The following is a 20,789-nucleotide window of genomic DNA, read 5'->3' as shown; positions in this document are numbered from 1 at the left end:
GGGGGTTTTTTTAGTGGTAAGAAAGTGTAGTGTTCAGTGTATGAAAAACCACAATCTAGTTCTCATTGAGTTGAGTACCAGGTAATTTTCTTGCTTTGGAATGTATTTATCATTACAAATTTATTGCTAAAGTGAATCATGATCTAGAAAAATGCTTTTACCTTCAACTAACTTTGAATTTCCTTTATAGATGACACCAAGATAGCACTGCACCTAAAAGATAATGCAGGTAAGAGAGGTTTTTTTTGTCTGTAAATAGTGTCAGTATTTTGCCAAATTACACTCCACTGAACTTTATTAATCAATATCTGATTGTAGAAATAGTTTTTACCAGACTCTCAAGGGACTCCAGTGTCCCACATCTGTGTGGAAGATAAGTAGGGCAAATAAGCTTAGGAACTGCTTAGGAAACTATTTGCAATTCTCTTTAGCATTCTGTAATTAAAGAGCTTGTTCAATTATGGACATATTAAGCAAACTTTAATTGTATTGATACAATTATTGACTAGTAATGCAGTATTAATACAGTTATTGACTGTAATAATGTAGTTTTATTTAACTGTTTTAAGAGAGTATATGGTGCTAGTTCTAAATAATAATATTGTGCTACAAAGTCATTCATAGCAGTGAATCATTACATGACATTTTGTTAATAACCATACCCATTTTATATCTACATCTGTACTAGCAGAGATCCTGCACATTCTCCATGCACCTTCCCTGTGCAAGTTAATAAGATCACCTTTTCCATAAAGGCCCCTGTTAAATGAGGCTCTGCACTCTGCAGGGGACTACTTTTGTAATCTTCTTTGAGTTCAAGGACTGAGACCTGAGATTTTTCCTTCTGCCTTTGAAGTGGATGAGAATTCCCCTACTAGAATAGGACTGAGTTGTCAGACGTCGCCTGCACCTATGTTCATTGCCAAAGGAGGGCTAGCTGGGGTGAAAAGGAAGATTTGGGTTAATTTCTGAAGGTTTCAGAATGGTCTATCAGAGCAGAGGAAGATTTGCTGAGCAAATTTAAATAAATCACATTTCCACTGATATTAAGGGGAATATTATTAGCTCTGATTGCCTTCCAAGCAGGGAGCATGAAGTTTCCCTCATGGGTCAAGGGAACAGGTAGCCAAGTGTGACAGCAGGCACAGGCAGGGCACAGGGCAACCCCAGCAGCTCAGGGAAGCAACAGGGGTCAACCCTGGTCTAGTGACCATCAGCTGAGTCTGCAGCAATGAGGCAGACCCAGGGACAAGTCAGGAAGCCAGGCCAGCAAAGAAGGGAGCAAAGGGGCACAGCTGCCAACAGACAGCTCAGGAAAGGACCAGAGAGAGCATCTCCCATCAGTGGTCCTAGAGAAGGGGACCTAGAGATGGTGAACCACATCTACACAGGAATTCTGCAAGAGCAAAAGGATAAACAGCTCCAAGGCCCATCCAAGGAGACACAGTCCATGGACAGGACTGGAGACAAGCTATCTTTAGTGCTGGTCCAGGACACAAGATCAGAGATGGGATTGAATATAGGTTCATCTGCAGCATAGCTTGGTTTTGGACCTGAGCTTACATGGGAACCCCAACATCATGGGCAGAGGGACCGCATACAGCTCTCCAGAACAGCTGAGAAATAGCAGTTTCTCAGGACTCTCACAGAGAATTAATCAAGTTTTGAAAAAACACAGAGTGCAGATGCCACTGAGCTTGTTGGTCTCTTTCCCTGCCATTTGTTTTTCACTCATATTCAGCCATTATTTTCTCCTTCACTCAAACTAGGGATCTGTTCACTCCATGGGGGCAGGTCTCATCTTCCTTGCCAGTCTCCCCTCTGTTATTTTGCTGTCACCAACCACAGCAGGGCTGGTCACATGCTGTATTGGGCATTGAATTGTCCATTTGTTGGCAGTGGTGTTTTTTGACATTGCTTTGAGGCATAAGTGATCCCTTGGAATAAAGTGATCTGTAAACTCAATGTGGTACTTTTTAAGCATTTTGTCTATGGAAATGTCCCTGAAACTTTCTCTCTCTCTCTTGAAATCAAATTGCTTCTTATTTTATTGTGAAAAGTGCTTCAGTGCTCTTAGAAGTCAATAGTCAGCATTTCATTCTCCTGTTCCATGTCAGCTCTGAACTGGAGGAGTGCTCCTGGCTGAAAAGGGCCCACTCTCCCCTGTGAGCCAATGCTCTGTGGCAGGTGGCTGACCCAGGAACAGGCAGCTCTCTGCCATGAGCATCTCATACACAGCTAAAAACTATGCTGTTATATAAAAAATTATTCCAAAAGCGGGGTTTAGAAAACACATCCATATTTCTTTCAGTTTGGGAATTGCAGTGGGATTGTTTTCTTACTTGTTTGTTTTGTGCCCAAGATCTGAAAAAAAAAAAAACAAAACAAACTATGTAAAAGTGTTGAATCCTAGAGCAAATTATAGATGGCTGTGGCCTACTTGATAGGTGAGGTGTAGGGTTTGAGGCATTGGCTATATATAGAAAGTTCATTTCCACAGAGAAAGCTGCTGCATTTTAGGAGGACAAACCAACACCTGATGCAATAATTCATTTTCCTTGAGCTTTCCTTTTATTCTTGAAATTAAAAAAAAAAAATTACTTCAAACAACACAAAAGCAAACCAATACTCCAGGATTTCTCATTCACACAATAAATGTATCTTTAAATCTGAGTTCTTTTTGATGAATCTTCAATTATACATTGAATTTTCTAGTGTCCCCTAGATTAGATTCAGATAAAACCTCTGTAGCCGCAGGCGCATTCTTTGATTCTCTGTGGTTTGTCAGCCTTTCATAAAGAGTAGATTATTCCAGGTCATGAATACAGGGTCTTTACTTTCTCACACTAAATCTTTTAAAACTCTAATGAAAGGGAACCCTTTATAATGGAAAACCAAAGCCATATTGGATCAATGATTGCCTATAGTTTGATGTGTCCTTGGGTGATAGCAGTCAATATCTGGTTAGGTAGAACAAAAGGATTCCATAGAAATTCTACATCTCACCTCTGTCTAGAACTTTTGAAACCAAATATTATAAATTTATAAATTGTTATAAATTTAATTTTTTGTTCTGTTCATACTGCTTTGACCTTTTAATTGTATGAGAAAGTCTTTTGCAACTGTACAGTAATACAGCCACAGTTTGTGGCATATCTTAATGTACATTTCAAATTTGCTTGGCTTTGTTTCTTCTGCCTGCCCTCTTTCTTTACAGACATGACAAATGCCTGTTACATGCATTCCTAGACTGTTTTAAAATACAGATGGCATGCCATCACAATTTTTGTTATATCTTGGTTGTCCTTAAGATGACAAGCATTTTATAAGTTCTAAGAGATTTCCAGCACTAAAAATGTACAATTTTTTTGTTATTAATTTCAGATTCAGTTGTTTTTTCATTTTCTTAAAATTTAACACAACTGACTAAACAGTTTAAAAGCCTAATTTTTCATAAAAACTGTGAACAATTGGCCATGGCTATCCTGTAATGCAATATTTTCTTGTTGAGAACTCTCTGGTGGATGATTTAGATGATTGGCCAGCATATCTAGAGATTTTATTTGACATTTTTAGACACTTTGTTTTGATGATTAGATTGCCATGAGTCCCTCACAGTCCTTCAGCTTTAAAACTCGAAAGAAAAGTCTATGTCTTTTGGACAGCAGGTATCAGGGAAATGCCACACTTTTCATTCCTCAAGGTGAATCAATTTCATACAGAAATTTATTTCATCAATTTCATACAGAAATTTCTGTTTCACAAAAAGGAAAGCTGTAAAAAAAAAAAAAAACCCAAAAAAAACCAAAATGTTGAAGGAAAAAAAGCTGTTTAATTTATTTGTTAACAAGTTCATACCAGCATATGTAGTTCTAGGAAATGTCAGTATCATGTTTTTTTCACCTTCATCTGGATATCTTCAAAGATGATCTAGATACAACTAACAGGAATGTACTAACAGGATTAACATTTGTGCTACAGAGAGCTTAATTTGATTTTGCGAGATTAGGAAACTCAGTTAGAAATTACCAAAATGTAGACAAAGTTTTGGGAAAAGAGTACTTTTTTATACTTTCTATACAGTGATAAACTTACTCAAGACTATTTTTTCCAATAGTGTCCTATATCTGGAAACTAGCTTCTCTAAGTCATCTGTCCTCCTAATTTCAATTATAGAGAAAGTGTGTACCCTGAACTCCAGCTGCAAGACATAAAACACCATCTAATACCTGATACGAGTCATATAACTTTTTTCTTTCTAATATGTTAAGTTGCTAAATGATTCAGAAAATTAGATATATTTCGCCAAAGAAATAAGCCAGCTTTTCAGGCAAAACAAATATTTTTTTCATAGAGGAAGTTATTGTGAACACACAGTCCAAAACCAAGTGACTCAGCTTAATAAGTCACTATGAATTAGCTGAGTCTTCCCCAATTTTAAAGTAAAACACAATAAATTAAAAAATTATAAACATAACCTTTTGTGGGGGCTTAAAACTGTTTTAAAGTGGACTTTGTATAAGATAAGATTGACAAGATATGGTTTGTTTTTTACTGCAAGAACTTAGCCTAGCCACAGGAAATGACCTTCCAGTGGCTTCATGTCATCTGGTGTTAGCCAGGAATCCACAAGCTGTTCTTTTAGGCCTTTCTCCTAGCCAATGGCAAGAGAAAGCAATTAAATGTCATGCTAAAAGAAGTGCCTAGGCTGGAATATGTTACTGTATGGGGTGCCTAACTCTACCAGATACAGAGTGAAATCTAAATTACGCAGTGAGTGGGCATCTTGTAGGTACCCAAGGTTTCCTTAAATTAATTATCTTCAGGTTGTCCTAGCTCAGGTGTTTTGTTTCCATTCCTGTTCAGAAACCTGCAGGTCAAGAGTCAGACCTTTTTCCCCAGTCTTTTGTCATGAAAAAAAGAGGATTTAAGGTTTATATCATTATTGCAAAAGTTCTGTTGAGATTAGTTAATGGATTATGTAATTATGTGTTTACTTCTGTGTGTTCCACTTACCAACAAAAATGTTGGTGCTCCCCTAAAACTGCAGAGTCCACACAATTACTGAAGCAAGGATTTCCTTGAAGAAAACTGGTTATAAAGGTTACTTTATCTGTGCTGTGCCATGTGCTGTATTTGTATAAATAGAATCTTACTAAAGAGCAGTTTTGAAATGGTTTCTATCAATAGTCCTGCAAAGAGAAGAAAATAAAAGTGTCAGACCAGAGTGAAGTGGAATAGGTGGTGATGGATAGAAGTGTATTCATAGGATAAAGATATGAAGATAGATTCAAGAAAAATTAATCACCTTCATTATCAGATGAACCAGAAAGAGCCCTGTAAACAGAGGTTATCTGTTTTTTTACTATTTTTTCTTTTATTTAGCTAGGAAATAAATTCCAACAGGAACAAAATATAACTCAAATAAGTCAGGGATTGTTCCTGTATTTGATTTCACACTACAGATTATAGGTTAAGAAATACTAATACATTTCATTTACTCTCTATTTCTCTCTGAACTTTTTCCAAGCTGTTTCTTCTCTCTCATTTCTCAGCAGCCTCTTCTCAGCTCAAGTTGGAGACAGGTTTTGATAAAAATTAGAACTCTGTCTTGTCTTTGGTATGATCAAAGTTGAACTTTAGATGCAACTAATTTCCCTAAATGCTAGTCTGTTTCCTGCAAATTCAGCTGTAACACTCAGAATAGGAAAGCAGTGCTTTTAGCAAAAAGTGTGGGATCTACCATAATATGTTACTGTATGAAACATGAAATGATGGCCAAGTGTAATTCAAGTTCTTTCTTCCCAGTGAGACTTGGGATTTAAGGAAAGCCTATACAGCCTTGCTGCAGTTCAGTATGGTATAATTGAGCCAAAGCCAAGAACACAAGCTTGGAAAAGCAACAGCCTCTTATATAAATATTCCCAACTTCCTCATGCATCAGACACAGGAAGAAATATATCTTACATATTATCAAGCATGTTTTTTAAAGCAAGTACAAATGAAAAGTGCTGAACTCATCCATTCTGGTTGAAAAAATAGAATATTACATCAATAATATTTATTCTTATTGGTTGCATAAATAAACTAGTATTTTCCACTTGCTTCATGGTACTTTGAATTGTCCTTAAAGGTTTCTTATAAAAAGAGAGTTGTGCCTTTTCCAGAATTTTTGCATCTCCACTACATCCCAGTTTTGTTGCCAAATAACCCCTAGAAAGAAACTGTCACTTTCTCCTTGAGCAAAAAGGGGCATTTTTTATCATATTAAATGTTATATATCACATTGAAGAAGCATGATGTTAAAAAAACAGAGGAGCTGTATGTAGACACTTCAACATGTATTGAAATCTAGCACACTAATTTTGTTTCTCTTTGGTTTTCTAAGACAGATATGAAATGATGTTTGGTATTCTACTCTTGTAGTTGTCACGACTTTGTTGTAAAGGCACACAGCTGACTTTGTTAGTCACACATTTACATTTTGCTGACTTTGTACCAGATCAAAGGGTTAATGGGAAAACCCCATATAGCTCTAAGTGCAGATCTTAAGGAGGACAACATGGAAAAAACTGGATATACTTTTAAGAAAAGGCAGCTTTCTTTAGTTTTATCATTTGCTCCTGTTGCTGTCGCAGTGCTATGGCAATGTGACAGCCAGGTCACAGAAAGGTCCTGTGATCTTCTGTCTAACTCCCTATTCTACATGGAGCTAAGCCAGTTCTGCAGTTAGTAGCCTTCTCCAATCTTCTCTGCTCACTCATCTTTGACATCAGTGTGCATGGGTCACTGTAAAGAATGGCAAAAATGGAGGTCAGGTGAAGGAGAGCTCATATAGTTGTGCATTTTTCATTGAAGTTGAAATATCTGAAGTTGTTCTGTGTCCCAAAGGTGTGGTGGGCACTGGGGTGAGTAACTCTACAAGCATTAGACACAGCATTAGAGAGGAACAGCCTGCTTTACCTCAGTAGGGTTAAGAGGAGTCAGTGGGGGGACAGAATTGGAATTCTTATAAATAGCTAACTTTTTTTTTCATCTGAATTTAAATCAGCTGCTTTTACAGGCAAATGGTGTGGTCCTTCATGGTGCTTATTGAGCTTCATAATGACAACTGTTTGATGCTACTAAGTATTGTAATGGCTTACATGGTCTCAACCAGCTCAAACTAAAATTGATACTAAAATTAATACAGATGACAACTGTTGTAGCATTAGGTGATATTTTAGAGCAGAAGAATGAAAGCCCTTACCTAACATATTTAGAGTACTGCCATCCTATAAACAGAGGGATTTGATTGTAATGGACTCTCATCAATTTACTACACTAAGCATTGATCAGTCCTGGAGAGACTTACAGAGTTGCCTTGGGTCCTACAGAAAATTGATAGCAAAGCCAGATACTGAATTCTGATTTTGTGTGTTATAGTTCATAATATTCTCACTCAGAGACCACCTTTCATTTCTTACATGCAACTGAAAATCAATTTTTAAAGCATTAGCTGAGCCATAACTTAATAAATCATCATGAAACCAAGTAAAGCAATGTCTTAACCTCAAAATGTTAACTAATGCTAAGGGATTGAACCCACAAATCAAGAAAATCACACTCCATTACTGTGAATAAGTTGAGAACTCCAGAGCATGCTGTTCCTAAAAGAGGTAGTGAGAAAATTTTTATGGAGATTCCCTTGAGTCTCTGGAGAATCTTTCCAACTGCACATTCCCTTATTCCCTCCCACAAGCCATTAATCATCTTTTCAGGAATCTGTGTTATGTACAGGGAAAAAACTTGTATGTGAAGAACCATATACCTGCCCCATAAAGCAAGGAGTCTCCTGGTAGATTCACATTCCAGATGTAAATGGAGGCACAGAAGAGGGGGATATTCTGGTGGCTCTGTTCAGCTCACTGTACCTCTAAGATTGTGTGCTCAGCTGTCCTAAACATTCTGCCCTCCCTCTTGGCAGGAGCCTGTTAACTCAAACCCACAGTCATGCAAACACGAGTGACAGTTTCCAGGCTAGATATTATATATGTAATAGGGTGGAGGGCTGGTGAGTGAACCTGATCTAGTTGCCCCAGAACATGCAGCAAGAGAAGGTTTCTGCTCTTTTGCTGACCAAAAAGGAGAAAATGCATTCTTCTGGTAAAAAGAGGGGAGAAAAGAATCAAGTTTGGGACTGAGTTATGATCTTCAGGCTGATTGCTGCTGTTTAAATCATCTATATCCCTGGTTTTGTGTGTCAGTCAGGAGGGTCAAATAAGGTATTGTATTTTATCCCTTAATGATTCACGTTCATAAAAGTGAGTTTGAATTGGAGGTTCAAATCCAGTGGTTTTTTCCCAGATGGTCTTTTACCATCTGACCAAAATGCAAAAGCAAAAGGGAATGCCTGTTTCAGAGGGAAAAGCAAAATTTTATTTTCCAAGTCTGCAATGATATTCTATATTTCTGTCTGTCATTCACCTTTTGTTCCACATCACTTTATATAAAGGAAATTTTCTAACCAGGAAGTACCAGAAGTTCATCTATTTTTCCTCTGTTTTCCTGTAATATATTTTGCATCTCTGTTCTCACAGACAGGGATAGTAATCTCTGGACGTTAAACTCTTTTGTATCTCATATCATACGAGGTGTAAATGTATGTATCACAATTTTGTTTTCTCATCTATAAAACTATCACAGTAGAAACTTTTTGTAAACTTTAAAATTAGATAATAAAAGACAATGCATTTCATTATTTTACAGACATCAAGGGTTAATATGCAGTTATGAGAAAAATCATGTTCCCAATGTACCCCCAATGTGTTTATAAAGAGCAAGTTGAAATTTGTAAACACAAAAGCAGTTTCAGTTTGTGTCTTTGTTCTGTTAAAGTCAGCATTGCAGTCCTGTGTGCCATGGAAAAACAATATTTTCAATTTTCATTCCTTGAGGTTTTTTTGTTTTCCTTCTCCAAAAGAAGCTAGCTCAAGTGTAACTGGAGACATAATAGTTATTTTAAATCAAAGATTTTAAAGTGTGTTCTAATGGAAACAATAGGAATATTTTTATTGTGTTTTCACTTTTATTTTTTTTAAACATTACAGTATCAGAACAGCTATTTCTTGTTTAGATTCTGTGCCTTTATATTAGGGAAAAAAGGCTACTTGCTCTTTCTATCCAGTCATTCAGCACCTAATGAGAAGCAGACTGACCTTGGAGATATTAACAGGCTCCTTCAGCTTAAAAGTCTAATGCATTTAAGATTTTGAGAAGACATTAAAAATATAGAGAATATTATATGTAACAAAAGAAAAGGAAAGTCTGGGGAAAGTTCCATAGAGAAAACTCCTTTTGGGAATGGATCGGTCATAAAACAAGCAGCCTTCCATGGGTATAGCCTTGCCTGGAACAATGGACATGCTGTGATAATCTTAGTAAGATTTCTACACCTGAAAAAGCTTCCAAGTCCTTGCTTTTTATCTATTTCCCTTGGTGGCTTTTTAAAAGAACTGACAGTTGATTTTGCAGTAGAGTATTTTCAGTGTTGACAACACTGTTTATTGTCTCTGTGCAAAGAGAGTGAAATCAATTTCTCATGAGTATTTGAGCCCTGGGGTCAATGGACTGAATTTCCATTATGGAAATTACAAGTTACTTAAACTTGATGTAATTTAAGGAAAACCTTTCTTTTGTTTCCTTTTTTTTTCTTTTTTGCATTTGACATTCTGCACTGATGTCCACACAGTGCTCCACCCTTGACTAGCAGAAATCTGGGCAGGCACTTGACACCTGTGCTGTTTCAAAGAGACTGTGCTCTAGTTTGCAAAGCTGGATGCTGAAAGCTGAGAAAATATCAGATCAAAAGGGATTAAACTGATGACCTTTATAGAGTGATTTGGACCTTTGCTGAAGTCCAGAACTTTTTAAAATGCAGAATATGATGTTATGCCTTCAACCATAACATAATAACAATACAAATTGCTCATTTAGTGCAAATCAGCCTGAAAATGGGTACATGACAAAGTAGTTTTTGATGCACAAATGTGACATTAAAGTAAAGAGTATGAAACTGTCAAAAAGATAATTATGAAACAAACAAGCTATGAATCCTCTGCTCCTTTGCAGGAGCAGTCCCTTCTCCGTAGGGTGACTCAGAACAAACTGTTCATCAGTGGGAATTAACAGTCCAACCAAGAGGATGTACAATTAAGCAGGCCTTTTCTGATGGCCTTTCAGTTACTTAATTTCCATTTGTATGGAAATTTGAAAAATATGTACAAGTACTAAATATTGTTACAGTGCATGAACAGAAGCTAAGACTGCTGTTTCTATACATTTGTCCATTTTCAAATGAAGTGAATATTGATGTCTATGTCAAGCAAAAGATTCTGCTGTCTGAAAAGAAGAGGAATCTTTTTTTGGATCACCTTCATTTCCTGTCTTCTCTATGAATCTTGCATCCTTTTTTATATAGTTCTCTAACTAGTAGGAAGTATTTTAATGACCCTTTAGCAGACAATTTTGAAATTTTGAAAAATAGAATTTCCACATTCTAGGTAATATCTCCTTTCCTCCACTTCAGTATAAAGAATTGCCTGGAAATGTTCACACTATGTATTGTGATATAAAATAAAATAATAAAATAAAATAAAATAAAATAAAATAAAATAAAATAAAATAAAATAAAATAAAATAAAATAAAATAAAATGCCACCACCTACTTTTCCATTTCAAAACTCCTATACATTTGTATGAACTAAGCTCTAAGAAAGCAAAGTAAATCCCTTTGTATGATTTAAGCAGGGAGAGACCTGATTTTTGGATCCTGTTCAAACATAAAATTCATGTCCAAAATCAGTACAATTAAAACTGAAGTTCCTTTGTGAACAGATACTCATGAACTTTTAAAAAGAATGATACCTGCAGGATTCAGCTGTACCAGAGTGGGTATCATGCTTTCAATTTTTTATTGAAATCATTAATGTTTCCTACATGCTAGTTTGTCTTCCCAATCTATTGGGATCTTTTGCTTTATCTTCTGATTCTGTTACTCAGTTCCTTACTCCACAAAGTGTCGCTGACTTTGGGGGACAGAACAGAGCAACACTGTGGGGTTTGGACTGTCCTGAACAAGATTGAGGAAATATGGACAAAAGGGATATGTACATGAATCCCTTCTCTATCCCCAAAGATGCATAACTATTACATGGAGTAATAGTCAGGTATATGTCTTGGCTAAGATAATGCATCTTCATTTTCCTTTTCTCCCTTTTGTTCCAATGGTGCTGTGCAATCTGCTGGGTGACCAACCATGCAGCCTTCCTTAGTCTGGAGAGAAACATGCTGCCATACACGGGTGTATGGGCTGTAACATCCAGATTAACTGTTCCTCTTTTCTTTTATTGCCCCTCATGCAAGACATTTACCACTACCTGCATCAATATGCCTTTCTTCTGTATTTTTCCAATTCTCAATTTTAACTTTAGCGTGGAGTGTTCAACTCGAATCAGATGAATGGTAAAAGACCATGTACATTTATTGCTATTGTTGTTGTTGTTCCTCTTAATAACAATAACAGTGATTTGTTTGAAGTGATACTCATAACGCATATCTGTCTTCAAAGAACAAATAAAAGGGAGCCCCTGACCTCAGAGAACATAGCACACTAAGACAACCAAACAAATATTTCAAGGGGATGGCACAGCAAAATGGATGGTTGCAGATATCAATGATTTTCATTACAGTCCGCTTGCCAAACAAGCATGGTGAGAGGAAATTTAAAAGTGGGCCTGAAAGAAAATTTCTCATAAGCAAGACCAGACAGGTGTTGTATGGAGTAACCCATGAAAATGATTAAAGGAATTTCCAGAAGAGCAGAAAGCAGTGGGAATATCACACAGACACACAGATTATGCAGAGCTGGAAGGGACCCACAAAGACCACAGAGTCCAACTCCTGGCCCTGCACTGAACCACTCCCAGGTGTCACACCATGTGCCTGAGAGCATTGTCCAAATGCTTCTTGTACTCAGTCAGGCTTGGTGCTGTAACCACCTCCCTGAGGAGCACAGGAATCCTCTGGGTGTAGCAGAATGTACATGTAGCAGAATGATGGAAGTTTGTGAAGTCAAATTACCAATGCTCTACTGGTGTTTCCTAAACCTAGAACTTCTGAATGGCTCTTTTGCCTGCAGAAGTGGGCAGAACAGCAATTCTTGTATGCAAGAGTATAATGAAGAACAACCAGTTCTACAGGTGTTGGTTGATATATTGAGAAACTTTACCCCAGAGGTTACACTGTTGACTGTTGACTTGTGACAGTCAACCCTCTTTTATCCTGACAGGAGTATAGCATGAGTGGCTTCTTGGTATCAAGTTTAGTAAATGAATAGTCTTCTGTAATACTTTGGTATGACAAGCATTCTATTGAGACCAAGATCAAAATATTGCAGGATATTTGCATCCATTTGTAGCACTTTTGGCTGTCTGATTCAGTTGCAAAGACCAGTTCCAAACTCTTCTACAAGCTAATGAATAAGGCTTTCAGAATGTGTTTAATACCTAGACCTCACAAGGGTTTGTGGCATGTCTCAATTGGAATATTTAAAGAAAAATAAAATGTTCGAAATGTATTCAATTACTACTTTTTTCTCTGTGGGACAATTGAAATAATTTTATAAGAAAATAAAAGCAAACGTATTATAAAGGCAATTAGGAACTTCAGACTGTCCATTTTAAGTTCACAAGAAAATATATTAATATCATTTATTGTATTAGAATCAGTAAAACATTTGAAAGTCTCTTCATTAAGATTATAAGAGTACCCGGTGGTAGAAAAGAGACATCTAATATCTTTTTCCATCTTGGGCTTTAGAAAATGAGGTACATGTAACACAGAAAAAGCAAATGCTCAGTTGCCATGTGTGCCATAATGGAATGGGTAAGGCATTAGTTACAGTGCTAAGACGTGTGCTCTTTGTGCAGCTTCAACAGACGACAGCACGGCGGAGAAGAAAGGTGGAACGCTTCACACCGGGTTAATTGTGGGCATCCTGGTCCTGGTCCTCGTTGTGGCTGCAGCCATCCTCGTGACTGTCTACATGTATCATCATCCAACATCAGCTGCTAGTCTCTTCTTTATAGAGGTAAGACAAGAGCAACACTCTGTGTCACTAGTCCTGTCTCTTGGCTGGGGTATTTGGAGACTCCAAAATAGATCTTTCTTAACTGAATCAAAACGTGTCTTCATGTTCAGAGTGTAATCCTTGAAGAAAAGGAGCTCTCCTAGCAGAGGATATTGTTTTGTTCTTAGCATGTTTGTCACTCTGCTCCTTTAGCTACCATTGCTATTACTTCTTTTGCTTGTAGATGGGACAAAATATCTAAGAGATATATGTCAGATATCACACTACTTGTCTTTCCTGTCCTTCATTTTCCTCACAAAATTTTCCTCCTTTTTCCATTACCTTTCCTGTGCACAGTCACTTTATTTCAGGACATATAATTTTTCTATAATTTTCCTGTGGGGGGAGGAAAAAAGTATTCATTCTTAATTCTACAGAAGAGCTGACTTCTAGTATGTTTTTTAGCTGGAAATTTGTATTAGCTGTTCCTTACACCATTTAAAGGAATATTTTTACACTTTGTCTAGAGTGTGGAAAATATTTTCACCTAATTTTTAATATCTATCATTTCCTCTGATCTTTGTATTAATGTAGAGAGAAACAGACTCTTTTCGACCATGATTCATCTTACCTGTTTGAGACATCCCCTTTAGGATTAGATAAATTGACATTTTTCTCCCTCAAATACAGACAGCTACCTTAGGTGCAGATACCTACATTGCAGATGCTGACATTTAGTCAGTTCAGTCCTGCTGTAGACAAAAATATGAGAAAGGAGAATTCTCCATAGGCTTTTGTGTCCACAAAAACCCATAAATACCTACACCTCCTTGTGGTTTCTTTTTTTTAACTCCTCAACATCCCTCTGCCTTGTGATAAGTACAGATTTACTGAACATGAAAGAAAGGGATGACTGTTCAGAGCCCCCCACTTGCGGTATTCCCTTCATATGAAGAGCCCAGACACTTACTATTGAACAACAGTGAAGATCCAAAACCACTGGAAGTGTCACTAGGGACATACCTTAGGGATTGCTTAGGTCAGAGCCCAGACCAGGAAGATGTAGACATTTATTCTTAGTGACAGCAATGAGAATTGAAGTGAGACATGAACAGAATGATTCATCTTTAACATCACATTATAATAAATATTCTTCTTAGATGGAATTGTAGTGACAGAAATCAGAGTGAATTGTTTATCAGTATTCCTGTTCTAGTAATGTAACTGTGCTAGCCATCAGGGAACAGAATCCATATAATAACACATAGTTTTCTTTCATGTTTATACAGCATTTCAAGCCAGTTCACTGTTGATATAGACAAACAAAATTCTACTGAAGTCCTTGTATGAAAGAGAAGGGTTTGTCCCTTTCTTTTTTTCACACACAGATTAAATTTATATGCATTGAATTTCTATTCTTCCACTCTTATAAAAGCAAGTTTCTTATCTATCATGGTGTGATAGAAAATGCTAAGTAAATGGCAACACTACTTTTCAACAAGAGAAGAATTCCAAATTACAATACACATTTTTGTTTGTTTGTCTGTTTTAAATGTAGTAAGGGCGTGTTAATTTACTTCTTTCATTTATATCATACTCATCATGCAAACAGAGATGCCTTAATCAGTGTTGTTAAACTCATTCCACTAAATCTAATCCTTAGGTGCCATTAATCAATCTATTAATATATTATTAGTCACAGCTAACATGTCTTTCAGCAAGCAATGTAGTCATTTAGAACAAATAGAAAAACATAAACTTTCTGTATAAAAGAAAGGAGAAATCAGTCAAAATAAAATTTATGCGAAACAAGGTATAACCTACATTCTCTATTGGTTACTAGGATAATTGTGGTACTTGTGAAGGATCAGCATTAGCAAGAATTGTAAAAAGTACTAGTCATGAAGCCTTCCCCTGTGAGTTGTGCAAACACTGATGTAGTGGGGAAAATCACAACGGATGAAAAAGGGGATGACTGTACCTCAGAATGCTTACACAAATTTCAAAACTTTAAAACTATTTTTGGTATCATAAGTCTAGAACAGAGCAATGTAATCCATTCCAGAAATCAATTTGCTTTTAGTAAGTTTAATAATTTAATTTTCAAAGAAAAAAGTCATTTGATCAATTAAAAGAATAATAAGTAGACTGTATTATTCTTATATTGATCTGATCTATAGGATTTACATGTTAGCAATGCAAAGAAGAAAATACATTCTCATACCTGCCTTTTGAAAATGAAGTTCAAAAAATAATCAGGCAAAACTGGTGTAAATAGGCCAGTGTTACAAGAAATCATTTTTTATTGCATTTGTGCATTTGAAAAATATTTGAGTAAACTGTTATAGATAACATGATACCCCACACAGCACAGAAGACAAGCTGCATTATTTATGGGAAATGAATGAAATATGGATCTGATGTTACCATTCTAGGAAAAGGGCTCAAGAGTATTGCCATGGGCTTGGTCATGAAATAAGAACAAGCACATAAATATTTCAGAAAATAATACTGTTTCCTATGAGTCTCTTGATTAATAAGCACATTGCACAGTTAAAACAAGATGTGACAGATGGACAAGCATCACCCTCCTGCAGATGTCTAAAAAATTACAAATACACTTTAGTCTGCCATCAAGTCTTCAAGTCAAATCAAGATCTACATCAGTTTATCTATCATTAGTAATTAATATAACTCTAAGGCTGGCCAAAAGAAGGAACAGGAACCTGGCACATTTGTATTTACTTTTAAAGAAGTTATGTTATGGAGGCATCATATAGACATTAAACATAGCACTCATTCAAAACTCTAATATAATTAATAGAGAAACTTCTTTTTACATCTAAGATACTGTCACTTGGTAGGTAAAATGTCACTTTCAATCAGATTTTATTGAGCTTTTTAGGTTAAGTGCTATGTAAGGAATTTTTAGTAGATTTGGTTTATAGTCATGAGTAGTTACTGAATAAAGAATAGCGTAATAAACTGATCCTGTATCTGAGGATTTAAGCCTCTTTCTTCCTTGTGTTCTCTGCAGATATTGCCCAATATTCACTTACTTCCTCACTCAGGATCTCACAAAGCTCATCTCAAATCCAACTCATGTTTGTCATGGAGTGAGCTCTCCAGATAAGAATAAATACATCCAGACTTTGACTGTGCTGCTTACCCTTGCACTGATAAAGGCAATCTCTTGTGGCACCTCTGAACACCATTAAATGATATCCTGAGTCAGGATAGTTGGTTTAAATAAACAATACAGAAAAGCCAAGAAAAATACCATTTATTACAAAAGCTATTGCCTTAGAACGGAGTGACATTATTCTATTACTTCTTTTACCTTTTAAAATGTAAAAGTCTGACAAAAATGCTGCTCTAGGTTTTTTTTTTCATGCCTGTTGAGCAGAACACACATGTGCAGTCCCACCAGGAATGAAGATAGCTATTTTGAACAAAGAGTGTGAGAAGTCTTAAATGCCAGTGCTATTCCATTTGCTTATGGTAGTGTGCAATTTTAAAATACCATCCAAACAGTTCAATGCATTTTCAAAAATGTTCCACTTTTTGTTAAGTGTGTAGAAGACTCAAATCAAAATGCACTGTTTTCCTGTTTCTTCCAGCCTCTACACTGTTCAACATGTGTTTCATTGTTTAGGTTGGACACTTCTCTGGTGGCCCAAAGACAGAACAAATTATCAGCTTTTAAAGTCAAGGGAGCTTCAGTCAAAGTTCCAATGAATGCAGGCTCTTGCTAAGAGCTAAGAGTAAATATTGACAAAAGATTAGCTTGCAGAGTGACAGAAGAGATGTTGCAGCCTTGATTTTTTATTTACTTATCATTAACCTTGCAGTATTTCCTCTCCATTGAATTTTACTTAGTTGCCAATGGTTTCCTCTCTTTAATCACATTACGTACTCTTAACTTGAGGAATCCTGTGCCTCTTGAGTATACTCTGAGCTGATTTGGACTGATTTTTGTAAAGTAGTATACATGTCAAATAATGCTTTTCATGACTTTGTCAACAAAGTTTATGTCAGAAATCTAGCTATAACATATATCACTACACACTAGCTATAGCACAATTAAAAAGTGATTGATTGATTGATTTACTAATTTATGTAGTATACTTGTATTCAGGATGTGAGGTTTGATGGCCAAGAAGCCAATCATGATGTCCTGAATGTCATGGATTGCATACCTGTGATACAATCACAGTGTAGGTGATCTAGAGGCCCAGTGCATAATGTAAAGAGGAGTAAAGAAATTCCCAGCTCAGCCAGATGGATTTGCTCAGGTTTCAATGAGCTGTGTGCTAAATTGAAGCTTTAGTTTTATATGTTAATTCTTCCCTTTTTTTCCCCTCATGTTCTTTCTTTTTCCTGTATTTTTAATCTCTAATTATTTACATGTGTGCTTGAACTTGGGTGTTGAGAGCAATTAATGTCAAGGGAACACTTAGCAAATTGAAAAATTAGGTATAAGTCTGATTCCTTTTTATTCAGTTGTCTTTTGCATGTTTGTACCCAGTTATCAATGGACAGAAGGGTCGCATGACACAAGAAGTTTACACTTCCTTACTTTGTGATTTTCTTCCATTCCTTCCTTATGTTGTGATACAAAGTCCTTTTTGAGGCTTGAAATTTACCTCAGCTGTCATCACAGTGCTCTGCCATTGGGAATCAAAGGCAATAGGATCTGGCCACAGCTGAGAAGTGAAACCTGGTGGGATGGATCCTGTGCCTGGAGTGCCCTGTTGGATGGTTCCAGGCTCTTCAGGAGAGACAGGCAGGGCAGGAGAGGTGCAGGGGTGGCACTCTATGGAATTGAAGGGGCAGAATGTATGGAGCTCACAGCTGCCAATGGCACAGCTGAGAGCCTCTGGGTAAGAGTCCAGGGACAAACAAATAATGCAGATGCCATCGTGGGAGTCCACTACAGACCTTCCCAATTATTCTTTGAGGAACTAAGGGACTCTCCCAAGCCAACTGCTCTTGTCTCTATGGGAGACTTCAAGTTGCCAGAAATTAATTGGGAACATCACACAGCTGGTACAACCCAGGCCAGAAGATTCCTAAAAACCTGAATGAAAACTTTATGGAACAGGCTTGGAAAGATGCCCTCCTTGATCTACTCCTTGTCAACAGGGTGGGTCTTGTGAGCAAGTGGAGATTGGAAGCCATTTTTGCCACAATGACCATGAAGAGATCAAGTATAAAATCTCTGTTAACAGAAGGAAAAGTGCAAAAACCTCGACTCTGGACCTGAGGAGAGCAGACCTCAGGGAATTAGCGAGTAAGATCCCTTGGAAAAAAGCTTTTGCAGGTGCTGCAGTCCATCAGTGCTGGTCACTTTTTAAACATCACCTCCTAAGGGCACAGGAGCAGGCAATTCCCAAACGTCAGAAGTCAAGAATACAAGGCGGATGGCCATCTTGGTTGAACAGGAATCTTCTCTTAAAAATAAGGAGGAAAAGGAAGATGTATGCCCAGTGGAAGCAAGGTCAGGTGACATGGGAAAAACACAGAGCCACTGCTGGCCACTGTAGGGAGAAAATTCATGTGGCCAAAGCTCAGCAGAGAAGAGCTGTGGGGGACCATAAAAGAGGGTTTTTTTCAAATATATTAATATTAAGCAATGTAAAAACAACATTGTCCCATTATAGATGGGACAGGATGGATGGTGGTCTCCTCACAAATAGGGACAGAGACAAGGCAGAGGCGTTTAACACATTCTTTACCTCTGTCTTCAACAAGGATGATGGACCATGGGTGCCCTGAGCTCGAGGACCATGACTGGGAGAATGATTAACTCCCAGTCAACCCTGAAATTGTGCGGGATCTGCTGCTCTGGCTGGATCCCTACAAATCTACGGGGCCTGGTGGGATTCATTCAGGAATCCTCAAAGAGTTGGATGATGTCATCACAGAAACTCTCTCAATGATTTTTGAGCAGTCTTGGGAATATGGAGAAGTCCCAGCTCACTGGATGCTGGTGTAAGCTGTCTAAACTTTCAAGAAAGGCCAGAAGGAGGACCCCATGAACTACAGGCCTGTCAGTCTCATTTCCATGCCTGGTAAAGTTATGGAGAAGTTTATTCTGGCAGGTATTGAAAAACTTGAATAATAAAGACAGCACAGTCATTGGTCACAGCCAGCACAACTTCATGAGAGGAAAGTCCTGCTTATCCAACCTGATTTCCTTTTGTGACAAGGTAACCCATGGGGCTGATCAAGGGGAGCCAGTTGGTGTAATGAGATTTTTGGATTTCAGTAAAGCTTTCAATGCTGTCTCTCACAGAGCCCTTCTGCACAAGATGTCCAGCTCAGAGCTGGATAAACACATCACGGGTCAGGCACAAAGGGTTACAGAGAATGGAGTGACATCAGAGTGGTGACCCTCTGCACCTTGGATGGGGTAACCCTTGATGTACAGACAGACTGGGGAATGAGAGGCTGGAGAGCAGAGCCATGGAAAGGGACCTGGGGGTCCTGGTCCATGGCAAGTTGAACCTGAGCCAGCAGTGCCCTGGCAGCCAGGAGGGCCAACCCTGTCCTGGGGGGCATCAGGCACAGCATGGCCAGCTGGGCAAGGGAGGGGATTGTCCTGCTCTGCTCTGCACTGGGGCAGCCTCACCCTGAGTGCTGGGGGCAGTTTTGGGTGCCTCAATGAAAGAAAAATATTTATTAGAGAGAGTCCAAAGGAGGGCAACAAAGGTGGTGGCTGAGGTCACTTGATCTGTTCAGCCTGGAGGAGACTGAGAGGAGACATCATTGGAGTCCACAACTTCCTCATGAGGGGAAGAGGAGGGTCAGGCACTGACCTCTTCTCTGTCACAACCAGTGACAGGACCTGATGGAATGGCCTGAGGTAGTGCCAGGTGAGATTTAGGTTGGAAAAGGTTTTTCCCCCAGAGGGTGGTTGAGCACTGGAACAGCTCTCCAAGGCAGTGGTCACAGCATCAGCCTGACAGCCCAAGGAGCATTTGGCAATACTCACAGGAACAGGGCAGGACTCTTGGGGATGGTGCTGTGCAGCTCTGGGAGTTGGACTCAAGGGTCCTTGTGGGTCCCTTCCAACTCAGCAGATTCTGTGATTCTGTGATATGAAGATAAGGAATGAAACACTGGGATGTCTCTTGCCAGGTGAACACAGTGATACATTGCCAAGCATGACTACAGGGGGCTTGACAAGAAATGAATAAAATTTTACTTTGGTGATTCTCTGGGGGCAAAGGATTTTAAGAAGTCTAAAATGACATTTCAAATTAGGCCTTCTTAACCTCAGGCAAAAGAGCCTTTCTCTTGCATTCACCTTATAGTTACAAAACTTACTAACATATGTGGACTCCGAAGCTCTAAGAATATGAATTCATAGAGCTTATCCATTAGTGACTGTGTATGTATTAATAGTGGTTAATATGTCACACACTGAAGAGCAGTGTGGGTGTTTGTGGTTAAAAATTAACATTCTTTTGAGTTAAGATCCTATTTTGAAGGTCATATCTTTTGCCTTCATGTTCCCAGCCTCCTTGGAGGTATGTCAGAGCTTTATTTTGCTGGTTCAGCTGATTAGAGACATACATGTACACTTACATCACACACATGCACATACCTATGTCTTTTTTTGTTTGTTTTACTTCATCTTGGATGTTTAAGATGGACAATTTCAGGAATCTGTTTA

General features: G+C 37.9%; 1 protein-coding gene across 1 annotated transcript in view; it reads left to right on the top strand.

The window, feature by feature from the left end:
- The window catches only part of PLXDC2 (plexin domain containing 2), a 256,169-nt gene that overhangs the window by 222,395 nt on the left and 12,985 nt on the right, over window positions 1-20,789 (top strand). Inside the window, exons 12-13 of the mRNA XM_036401732.2 lie at window positions 191-229; window positions 12,969-13,129. Coding sequence (XP_036257625.1) covers window positions 191-229; window positions 12,969-13,129 — 200 coding nt within the window. The remainder of the gene's footprint in view (window positions 1-190; window positions 230-12,968; window positions 13,130-20,789) is intronic.

Source organism: Molothrus ater, chromosome 1, assembly GCF_012460135.2.
Source record: "Molothrus ater isolate BHLD 08-10-18 breed brown headed cowbird chromosome 1, BPBGC_Mater_1.1, whole genome shotgun sequence".
Classification (NCBI taxonomy): Eukaryota; Metazoa; Chordata; class Aves; order Passeriformes; family Icteridae; genus Molothrus; species Molothrus ater.
The sequence above is the reverse complement of the archived record's forward strand: the minus strand, read 5'-3'. Positions and strand labels throughout refer to the sequence as shown.